At 31.6% G+C, this 10,990-nt stretch overlaps 2 protein-coding genes across 7 annotated transcripts; both read left to right on the forward strand.

Annotated features, from left to right (window-relative positions):
• The first annotated feature begins 254 nt into the window (after positions 1–254).
• On the forward strand, positions 255–4,331 carry LOC110821103 (carotenoid 9,10(9',10')-cleavage dioxygenase-like). 4 transcript variants are annotated; one of them, XM_088207542.1, is made up of 13 exons: positions 255–453; positions 663–800; positions 1,285–1,390; positions 1,510–1,745; positions 1,837–2,016; positions 2,099–2,177; positions 2,304–2,385; positions 2,509–2,571; positions 3,061–3,202; positions 3,288–3,549; positions 3,621–3,691; positions 3,782–3,946; positions 4,028–4,331. In XM_088207542.1, exons 1-13 carry the CDS (start codon positions 337–339, stop codon positions 4,136–4,138), a joined length of 1,752 nt encoding a protein of 583 aa, XP_088063668.1. In that variant the 5' UTR covers positions 255–336; the 3' UTR covers positions 4,139–4,331. The 4 variants fall into 4 exon arrangements, 3 of the variants coding, with proteins under 3 accessions (XP_088063668.1, XP_088063669.1, XP_088063670.1); XR_015813303.1 differs by lacking the exon at positions 3,621–3,691; XM_088207543.1 differs by lacking the exon at positions 3,621–3,691 and having other exon boundaries at positions 3,490–3,549.
• Positions 4,332–5,676: 1,345 nt separating this feature from the next.
• LOC110821114 (putative glycosyltransferase At5g03795) lies at positions 5,677–10,447 on the forward strand. Of its 3 annotated transcripts, XM_022050847.2 has the most exons (6): positions 5,677–5,875; positions 5,960–6,053; positions 6,572–7,528; positions 7,615–7,745; positions 8,786–9,134; positions 9,553–10,447. In XM_022050847.2, the coding sequence occupies exons 3-6, from the start codon at positions 6,623–6,625 to the stop codon at positions 10,210–10,212; spliced, it is 2,046 nt and encodes a 681-aa protein (XP_021906539.2). In that variant the 5' UTR covers positions 5,677–5,875; positions 5,960–6,053; positions 6,572–6,622; the 3' UTR covers positions 10,213–10,447. The 3 variants fall into 3 exon arrangements, with proteins under 3 accessions (XP_021906539.2, XP_088064103.1, XP_088064104.1); XM_088207977.1 differs by lacking the exon at positions 5,677–5,875 and having other exon boundaries at positions 5,889–6,053; XM_088207978.1 differs by lacking the exons at positions 5,677–5,875; positions 5,960–6,053 and adding an exon at positions 6,093–6,430.
• Positions 10,448–10,990: the final 543 nt, after the last annotated feature.

Consider the following 10,990-nt stretch of genomic DNA (forward strand, 5'->3'; position numbering starts at 1 on the left):
ATATATAAAGTCAGACTTATTTTAAAATGCATACATACATAGAAAACCTTTTTTCAAATTTTTTTGTGAATTTGAGGAAAAGTCAATAATAATTAATTAATGACTACACAAGAGGGAGAGAATCCCGCAATCATTAATGGAGTTGAACGCAGACGATTATGACCAATTGATAATAGTTTAATAAGATATCCAATTGTTTATGGGGTATATATATATATATACATGTATAAGTTCGGAATATCTAAAGTAGGGTGGATAGTTGTAGTTGCCGAGGCATTGGTTTGTGGAGTTGTGAAAAACGCAGGAGAATATATATATATATATATATATATATATATGTATCAGATGGGATCTTCATATTATGCAGCAATGCAACTGAACTGCACAGGATTGCAGGGAAAACCCACCATTTCTCACATTAACTTCAAGTCAATACTCTCCTCCTCTTTCAAGGTAACTTATTAATCATCTAAAGTTTTTATCTTTCTTTTTCTTTTCTCAATTCATAGTTTAGCACAGAACTAAAACTATCATATACTCAACTTCACAATAAAGCTGTAAGCATTATCACTTAATGGATGGTACTCGAGGAGCAACGAAGGTGGTATATAACTATATATATGTATATATATAAAGGAATGATGGATGATTTTGATTGGCAGCCAATTTTGAAGGAGCTGCAGCGACCACCTATGCGCTTAGATTTTGGTAACACCATCAAGGGCACTTCTGTGAGACTTGTTGATGTGTTTGTGGATTCCATGTTCGAATTTGTTGATCATAAATTGTCGCCATCTCAGGTTCCATCTATCTTCATTAAGTAGTTTCTAATTTGCAATATATATGAATAAATATAAATTGCTATATATATATATATATGTGTGTATATGTGTTTGTTGCATGGGCATTCATGAAATGTTGTTATCTTGGGATTGTGATATTTTGTTGGTTGTCAACTTAAATGAGTCTGGGAAGACCAATCTCGAAAACCTAATAGACAAGATAAGGTTATGGCTTGGCACTAAACGACAAGAATATATATATATATATATTATCTAAACACTCCTAAATTAATTTCATTAATATCTTCAGCTTCACACCCATAAAGTTGGTGTTGTCATGTGTCAATGATAGAATCACAAAAATAATTATTTTATATTAGTTATGAAATTGACTTAAAATTACAATTTTATTTAGGTTTAAATAACATTATAGTTCTTAATTGTTAAAAACAAAGTTTAATAAAATTAAGGAGAAGTAAATTTTCTCGTGCTTAATCTGCAGAGTAACTTTGCTCCAATTGATTACGAGTTTAAAGAAGGTGTTGATGTGAGAGTGACAGAAGGGGCAATTCCAGATGATTTTCCAATCGGTGTCTATATAAGAAACGGTTTGCTTCTTTCTCTTTTTTCTTCGAATCTCCTGCTTATGAATTCAGATAATATATACATGTATACATATACAATTATATATGATTAATGAATGCTGGATCAAACCCACTTTTTGGAGGGTTGAAGTCAACGAAATCTGTGTTTGGGAAGGCAAGAGATATCTGGGTTGAAGGAGAAGGAATGCTTCATGCTTTGTATTTTAACAAAAGCAATGGCACCTGGAATGTTGTATACAAAAACAGATACGTTGAATCTCAAACGTTCAAATTAGAGAAACAGAGAAATAAACCATCTTTTCTCCCAGCAACTCATGGGGATTCACTCGCCATCTTCTTGTCTTCTTTCCTGAATTGGGTTTGTATTTCTATATGCTTTCCTGCATTATTTTATTTTATTTTTTTGTTCATGTTAGTGTCTAATTTGTGTATACGTGTTTGTGGATCAGTTAAGATTTGGAAAGTTGAACAAAGACATGAGCAACACCAATGTGTTTGAGCATTCAGGGAAGCTGTACTCAGTTGCAGAAAATTTCCAACCTCAAGAATTTGACATCTTCACTTTGCAAACTTTGGGTGATTGGAACGTTAATGGAGCTTGGATGAGATCTTTCACCAGCCATCCCAAGGTTTATATTCATATCTTCATATATACACATACATACTCCCACCACAGAATTTGATTAAGTTAAAATTTTGAACTTTTGACAGAAAGCTCCGGGTAGTGGAGAGCTTGTAACTATGGGAGTGGATCTAAGTAAACCTTTCGTTGAAGTGGGAGTCATATCTGGTATGTTCTTTACCATTGCAGCATATACTCATGTTATGTATACACACACATATGTATATATATATATATATTCAAACCCACTTTAATTTATTTATTAAATCCATAATATATTAATTTATTTTCCAGCTGATGGAGAGAAACTACTGCACAAAGTGGATCTCAAACTTAACAGATGCACATATAGCCATGAATTAGGAGTCACGCAAAGGTAACCACCTTACATATAATATATACATATATAGAAGATAAATCAGAAATATATATATATATATATATATATATATATATATGTGTGTGGAGGGAGTGAATTATGTTTTATGACTGCATGCAGGTATAATATTTTCATTGATCACCCGCTGTCACTGGATGTAAACAGGCTTATTCTTGGAGGCCCGTAAGTGCATGATGCTGAATTTTTTTATCAGCATAAGATTTTGAGGTTATTAATTTTAATATATTATCCATATAGTAGCATAATTAGAGTTTTAATGTTCAAAATAATTTATTAATTTTTTTCAATCAGTCTAAATTTTTGGAATAATTTGTTTTAATATATTTTGTAAATAAAATACATGACAATAATTTCTTATTTTTATTTTTAAATTTAAATTATTTATGTATATCTTATGTATAAAATTGCATAAGTTAATTAATAATAAAAGAGAATAACAATGTAAATTAAACAGATTTAGAAAATATAAAATATATTTCTTATTTTTTTCTATAAAATAATATATTTTGTACTACAATTATTCAGTAATTTTTTTTTTTTTCATGTACAGACACATAAATTTAGAAAGTAAAAGCTAAAAAATATTTTTATATAATAAATAAAGTCTAAAATTTCCTTTAAAATTAGTTAATTTTAGACCATAATTAACAGATTAATAGAGTTTAACAAAAACAAGTATGCGAAGATTGGTGTTTTTCCTCGATATGGAGACTCAGATTCGATTCGGTGGTTTGATGTAGAACCAAATTGCACCTTCCATATTCTGAACTGTTTTGAAGATGGAGATGATGAGGTAAATAATAATTTATTTATAATATTGTAAAGTAATTTTCATATATTTGAACATAAATTTTTAATGGGATCAAGATAAAGTTTAGGTTGTAGTGATTGGGTGTAGAGCTCAGGAGTCAACAATCCTGCTGGGAGAAGATGATGAGGGTTCTAAAGAACTTAATGAACTGTTGTTTTCTCGTGCTCATCAATGGAGATTAAACATGAAAAGTGGAGAAGTGAAGGAGACAAGCCTAACTCCATCTAATATCTCAATGGACTTTCCTTTTATAAATTCAACTTTTACAGGTTTGCGAAATAAATATGGCTACACCCAGGTTTCTCATCTCCTTGCAAGTTCAATATCAGGTTCTTCAAAGATACTTTCATTATATGTTTATAAGTACCATATATCTATATTCTAATTCCAATGTTTTTAGGCATGCCAAAGTTTGGAGGCATTGCCAAGTTGTACTTACATGAGAAACAAACTACTGCTTCTTCTAATAGGGTAGACTTAAAAACACTCCTTTGTGTGTACGTGTGTGTGTTATGTATATATGGGTTGATTAAATGGGGTTTTGGTAAATATTCGTGGCAGGGCGGGAGAGAAATGGAAGAGCAGCTGATAAAAATGGAATTCCATGAGTTTGAGGAGAATACATATTGCACAGGAGCAGCTTTTGTTGCTAAACAAGGAGGTGTTGAAGAAGATGATGGGTGGATTATCACCTTTGTTCATAACGAACAAACTAATATCTCTCAAGTCAGTCAATTTCACAAAAATCTACCTTCTCAAATCAATATACAACATATATATATATAAATATCTTCCTGTCTCTTGCAGGTTTATATAATTGATGCAGACAACTTCTCGAGTGAACCAGTAGCAAAGATCAAATTGCAGTGTCGAGTTCCCTATGGTTTTCATGGTGATTTCTTCCCAATTCATATGTAAAATTCTACTTTTTCTTTTTCGAAATTTGAAGCCCAAGACTCTACTAGAAAATAAAATGTGAAATAATGAAGAACCTTAAAAATGTTCATTTTGATTTGATGCGGAAACTGAACAATTGACGAAGAATTGTAAGAAAATTGCGGTCAGTTTGATAACGATCGAGTAACATTACTTCTTCGACCTCAACCAAAAATTTCTTATATCTAATACAAAAATAATTTTATTCTATCATTGAATATATATCTTTTTATGAAAAATACGAATCGAAATTTAAAAAAAATAAAATAAAAAATTCTCGATCCGCATCACAGATAGAGAAACATTTAATCAATTACATAATTCTAACTCTTAAAACATTACACGTTGAGACTTTTTATTTGATTATATCGAAATATCTAAGGAATTAGAATGTCACTGTTGGATCCGATTATTTCGAAAAAGAAAAAAGTAAATTATTTATGATGAACTTGAAGCAAATTAAGAGTTTGTATTTAATTGTATCAAAAGGCCTAATCAATTTTCTTCTATTTCAAGTGGGTCCACGTAATCTCTAATAATTACATCTTGAATATTTGCAATTTATCAAAATCAATACATATATTGCAACAATTTGTTTGTAATCTTTGTTTCATTGTTATGGTTTTAAAGGTAGTTTTCAAAGGTACTTATTATTCCTAGTAATTATTTCAATTATTTATATTTATGTTGCTAACAACTTAGACAGAAAGAATATTAATTTAATTAATAAATTTATTTATTTAGAGAAGATTTTTAATAAATTCTATTTTCTTTCTCAAAAAAAAAAAAAAGATATGCTATAAATTTAAGATTAAGATTGAAATTGAAATAATTATTTAAATTCATTTATTTTAAGTATATTTTAAAAAACTGCAACTGTTTAATGTTCTTAAATGGATTTTTTTTCCCAAGAGAAACGTTTTTCCTTATTAAAAAAAAGTATCATTTTTCGGTTATAATCATAAATTCTTTTATTATAATATTATTATTTTTTAAATGTATTTTCTTATTTTAAAATTCATAAACTCATTGGTTTAATTCTAATGTCTTGAATTATTATTTCTGAAAATTCATAAAAATTTTTATGTTTTCGTCTTTTTATTTTAAAATTTTTAGGATTTCAAACATAATTTTAGTACACAACAAGTAATCAAAGCCATTATTTTATTAAAATATAATAAACTAATTAATTTGTTTAATTAGCTAATAAATTAAAGAAAAGACAAAATTTTGCTATCTACACTCTTAGTATAATTATTATATTTATAATATTAATATTATTTATTTATATACCAACCATATGCGACTTTTAATATTAATATTTTCACGTTTTTTGTGTATGCATGAGACAAGGAATAAAATAGGCGGTAATTGCGCGTGGACTACAATTGCCACCTGTAGTTCAATTCGAGCCGCCATTACGTAATATCCGACTGGTTCGGAACCCTATTTTTGTTTTGTTTTATTTTATTTTATTTTGCTTTTTTTTATTTTATTTTAGGAAATACATTAAAATATTTTCTGGGAAATCAGAAAAATAAATGCACAGAAGCCTAAACGGGATCTTCCTACTACCGCCAACGTTCCCAGTTCCAATTTCCGTTTTCAAATATAAAACCAAGAGAAAACAGAAGAAAGAAATTGCCAAGTTTTTTAGAGTTGTTTGGTTCCCGAGAAAGTTTGTAGGAAACGACAGTATAAACGAAACTTGCTGATCTCGTACGTTACCTGCAACTTTGACTGAAGACGCCAATACTCAATTCTCGTTCTCTTAATCTTCTCTTTAATTTTTTTTTTTTGTAGTGCGTGATCTACCGGCAGCCAACACAAACACAAGTCAAATCTCTAGCATTGTCTCTCTTTCGATCACTGGTTACTTTCACCACATGCAAGAACCGTAAGTAATTGCATGCAGTTTTGCCTCTTTTTTCCAATATTTCTTTTATTAATTTTTGTCTATATTTGCTTATTCTGTTCTTTGTTGTTGTTGAAATGATTAATTGATGAATTTCTGTGAACTGTTATTCATATAGTAGGAAAATTTGATTTCCTATTTCTTGTTTGTTATCTGAAGAATCTGCATTTGCTTGCAATTTAATTCTATCCTCCTTTCCGGTGTTTGAGTAATTTTTGAGTGGAAGATCGAATCTCTTACATGTTGTTCTCTTTGCGGTTGTTATCTGGCTCTTTTGATTCATGGTAGATTTCTGTTCTTCTGATTTTAGCGCACACGATCCGTCTATTCAAAACGCGCTATTTTCCATGAATTTTCAAGTATGTTTAACCATATAGGTGAATTTTTGGAAATGCAAGCGGTATAACTTTTCCAATGTTCCAAGTTTGTACCACTCATGTCTCTACTTTGTGGAAGATTGTAGTTTAATTAGCTGAATACGGAATCTGGACAATGTGCAGGTTTGGTATTTGTTATTGAGGGTCAGCTTCCAGTCCGTTGATTGATTTTCGATGGGTCATGAACTTCGATCATTGCTTCTAGTGGAAACCAGGAGACTAATATGGCTTATGGGATTTGTGTTTGCTGTAATTCTGATGTTCCAGTATGTTGAACTGCCTTACGGTAATGTTTTAACCTCTCTATTTTCTACTGATAAGGTTACAGCACCAACTGATAGTAGTTCCAGAACTGATGGTGCATTGAATAACTCGGAGATGATTGCTAATCTGTCTCATGAGAATAGTTTTAACTCGACCAATTCATATCCATTTCATGAGATGGTAAATAATACAGAGACTTCTGAAGGAGAAAACAGAAATCTAGATAGTGATATTGTATCAAAAGGAAGTAAACAGTTGAATTCATCTGGATTTGATGAGGCTAACAATGTTAAGCAGTCTTCAAGTGAGAAAATGAAAAATTCTCTTGTGGACAATATCAATCATTTTGACAACATTTCTTCTGTTCCCTCGCTGGATGAGTTAAGAGAAGACGAACAGGGATTTTCTCCACAGAGTGAAACTGATGATAACGATTACACGGAGACGGAAAATACCATTTTGATATCACAAAGTGAAAGAACCTTGAATGACACATTTGCGTCTTCTTCTTCATTATCAACAAAAAATTCGTCATCAAACTTGAGCTTGCCACAAGATGTTATAACTAATGCAAGTACACCTTTTTACTCTCTTCATTTGAAGACACCACCAGGAGAGAACATTATGAAGTCTACTTCTAAAGACAATGAAACACTGGGGAAATTGCAAAGTAATTTCACCATATCTGGTGACAATTCTTCTCTGACTGTCGATCCTAAGGTGAACAGAAACTCTGTTACGCCAAAGTCTGCAGTAACTACGATAGCTGAGATGAAAAAGTTGTTGCATCAGAATCATGCTTCACATCATTCAGTGGTAGGTACAGAATTTCAGTTAGCGAATTTAGATTTCTTTTTGGTTATTTCAACCTTCATTTACTTTGACTCTTTATCTAAATATAGACACCACGATGGTCTTCAGCAGTTGATCAGGACCTAACATATGCAAGATCACAAATTGAGAATGCACCAATAATAAAGAATGATCCTGCACTTTATGCTCCTCTCTACTGGAATATTTCCATGTTCAAAAGGTGGGAGAATGTTCCTCTTATCAGATATTTTTGAACCATTCTGGAATTTTTTGCGGTATTTGTTTGACTTCCAAACAAATAGGCTTTAGAATCTTCAATTTTCAAATTTTACTTGCATATAAAGGGGATCACACTCTTTTAGTTGCTGAAGTCCCTGCTTCATCTATACAAGTCTCCAAATAGTTTAGTCTCAAACATAGATTTTTATTCTTTTCGATTTTCAGTTGCATGCAAGGACGATTCAAATGAAGTCTGTGATATTTCTAATGAGCATAATAATTACGTTTAAGTTGAGTTTGTGATTATTATCATTAGTAGATGGCCCTGTTTAACAATCAGACTTCTTGCATTCAGTTGGATAAGGTCGGGGAAAGAAGGATCTGCATGAAGTCAACCAATATAAGTTATTGTGATCTATATAGTTACCTTTTACTTAACATGTAAAACTTTCCCTATGGTCTGCTTATCATTTCCTCCAATGGCAGTTCACACGACACATGGAACTTATTATTATAGTCTGCAGATATTTATTATCTTCCATTGTGGATTTTAGTCAAGGATGATGCAGATGAATTTGTTATTTCCTTTGATGTGTGCAATAATTATAATTCCTTTTTTCTCCTTTAACCATTTATTCTTAATAAATGACCCTCTTTCGTTGTAGACTTGTTCGGTTGTTTTGGATAAGTTGGGAATGAGATGAAACTTTAAGCATGTTCTTATCTATATTTTGTGACTAATATTAATGAATATTAATGGTGAAAAGTAAGTGAAAAGGGAATCAGAATCAAAGGCATGTTAAGAGTTTTATTATATATATATATATTTAATTCTGTAGGGTGTTTTTTTAATTTGTATAGTCTGATTTTTAATTTGTATAGTCTGATCTGAATGGCAGTATTGCTGCTACTGTTCATTACTGAGAATATTTCACTTGTTAAACATATGGGAATTTCTGTTATAGCATGTTGTTTTGAAGGACAATTAATTCTTACTATCAGATGAACTTGTCTAAAATTTTCCCATTATCAAATTTGCAGGAGCTATGAGTTAATGGAAAATATGCTTAAAGTATACATTTACAAGGAAGGGAAAAAACCTATCATGCATATGCCAGTTCTGAAGGGAATATACGCTTCAGAGGGCTGGTTCATGAAATTACTGGAAGTTAACAAAAAATTTGTTGTTAGAAACCCTGGAAAAGCACATTTGTTTTACTTGCCTTTTAGTTCCCGAATGCTAGAGGAGACCTTATATATTCGTGATTCACACAGTCACAAAAATCTCATACAATTTTTGAAGGAATATTTGGATCTAATCTCTGCAAGATACCCTTTTTGGAACAGAACTGAAGGAGCAGACCACTTCCTTGTTGCTTGCCATGATTGGGTATGCTTATTACCTTAATTCACATTATGTAAATTCTGCAAATTAAATATCTTAAGAAAATGCTCTGGTAGTTAATTACCTTGGCTTACGATGGACATGCATGTGAATTCATATAATTTTCTGTTCAATTTCATATAGCTGTTAAATGAACTACTGTTCTTATAGCATTTCAAAGAAGTTGAATGAATACCTGTGTTTTCCTTCTTTTTCTTTCTTCACTTCACTGACAATTTTTTCTGTCATTTTGATAGCTGTAGAACTTTTTCATGGTGTTTTGCCTGATTGCTTTATTTCCTGTTAGATGTAGAGTAATAGATTCCTATGAGAAATGGATGTGATCTGAGATGCTACAATCACATATCTCTATGTTGCCTATGTTATTGAATAATAGGGGTTCTAACAAAGTCATTTTCCTCAGGCCCCGGCTGAAACGAGGAAATTTATGGCCAACTGCATAAGAGCCCTCTGCAATTCTGATGTTAAAGAAGGTTTTGTTTTTGGGAAGGATGCATCTCTTCCTGAGACAAACGTACGTGTACCTCAGAAACCTCTTAGGGATCTTGGAGGAAAGCCTTCTTCAGAAAGGAAAACCCTTGCTTTCTTTGCTGGAAAAATGCATGGATACCTGAGGCCTATTCTGTTACAACACTGGGGTGGAAACAAAGATCCTGATATGAAAATCTTTGGTCCATTGCCTAAGGTGAAGGGCCAAAAAAACTACATCCAGTTCATGAAGAGCAGCAAGTACTGCATTTGTGCAAAGGGTTATGAAGTCAACAGTCCACGAGTTGTGGAGGCCATTTTCTATGAGTGTGTTCCGGTGATTATATCTGACAACTTTGTTCCTCCATTTTATGAGGTTTTAAACTGGGAATCTTTCGCTGTTTTTGTTTTGGAGGAGGACATCCCAAATTTGAAGAAAATACTCCTCTCAATCCCAGAGAAAAGGTACAGAGAGATGCAAATGAGGGTCAAAAGAGTACAACAGCATTTCCTTTGGCATAGTAAGCCTGTGAAGTATGATATCTTTCATATGATACTCCACTCAGTTTGGTACAATAGAGTTTTCCAAGTTTAGCATACAATCCTGTGTACATTATTAGGTCTTGCTAGGAGTTTGGGAAGGTGTTGATTTAAACATTAGAGGAAGTGTGAGGAGGGTTAATTTGTAGATTATATCCGGGGGGGTTCAACGTTATACTTGTGAGATTCTTTTCCGCTGTGCATAGAGAATGAGTTTTACTTGGCCGAGTATCTCTCTGCCTCCTGTCCCTTTCACGTGTATTCATATTCATTTATCTGGTTGTTTTCTATGTATGCATGCTGCTCTTTGATTTTTATTATTATTTATATAGAAAATTTGTGAAGACAATAAATCCTTTTCAAATTTAGAGAATTTGGTGAAGTTTTTGCTGTGGGAAGAGAACCACCATTGTATTGACTTTATTTTCAGGTTACCGTACTTGAATCAGCTGCTGCTACATATCTTACCAGGAAGAGCCTGTTTTAGTGAACCAAATTTAGATTATGAAGTATTGATTCAATGAATTAGCAAATTTGCATTATCCCTTACATGGTTATATATGGAAAATAGATACTTGGACTGGAAATTGGATGAAAATTAATTTTTTTGGGTGGATCCAGAAATTGGATGATTTGCGCAGAAAAGCTTATATAGTTTATACTGTTACCTTCATTTGGTTGATTCTATTATCATATAATAATGTATAAATCATAATAGTTTTAAGCATAAAAGTTAATTGGAATTAATGTATTTTATATTTTATTTCTATATGCAGTTATTCTAACGTCAAATTTTTTATTCTTCCAAATAAATAATAAAAATATCTAGGTAT

This window comes from Carica papaya, chromosome 7 (assembly GCF_054855325.1).
Source record: "Carica papaya isolate Zhongbai chromosome 7, ASM5485532v1, whole genome shotgun sequence".
Lineage (NCBI taxonomy): Eukaryota > Viridiplantae > Streptophyta > Magnoliopsida > Brassicales > Caricaceae > Carica > Carica papaya.

Bases quoted from the DNA above. Each gene is read 5' to 3' on its own strand.
- LOC110821114 (XM_022050847.2), top strand. From the start codon at position 6,623: ATGGGTCATGAACTTCGATCATTGCTTCTAGTGGAAACCAGGAGACTA. The intron at 7,529-7,614 runs GTAGGTACAGAA...ATCTAAATATAG, and splicing joins ATGCTTCACATCATTCAGTG to ACACCACGATGGTCTTCAGC. The intron at 7,746-8,785 runs GTGGGAGAATGT...TCAAATTTGCAG, and splicing joins AATATTTCCATGTTCAAAAG to GAGCTATGAGTTAATGGAAA.
- LOC110821103 (XM_088207542.1), top strand. From the start codon at position 337: ATGTATCAGATGGGATCTTCATATTATGCAGCAATGCAACTGAACTGC. The intron at 1,746-1,836 runs GTTTGTATTTCT...TTTGTGGATCAG, and splicing joins TGTCTTCTTTCCTGAATTGG to TTAAGATTTGGAAAGTTGAA. The intron at 3,203-3,287 runs GTAAATAATAAT...GATAAAGTTTAG, and splicing joins TTGAAGATGGAGATGATGAG to GTTGTAGTGATTGGGTGTAG.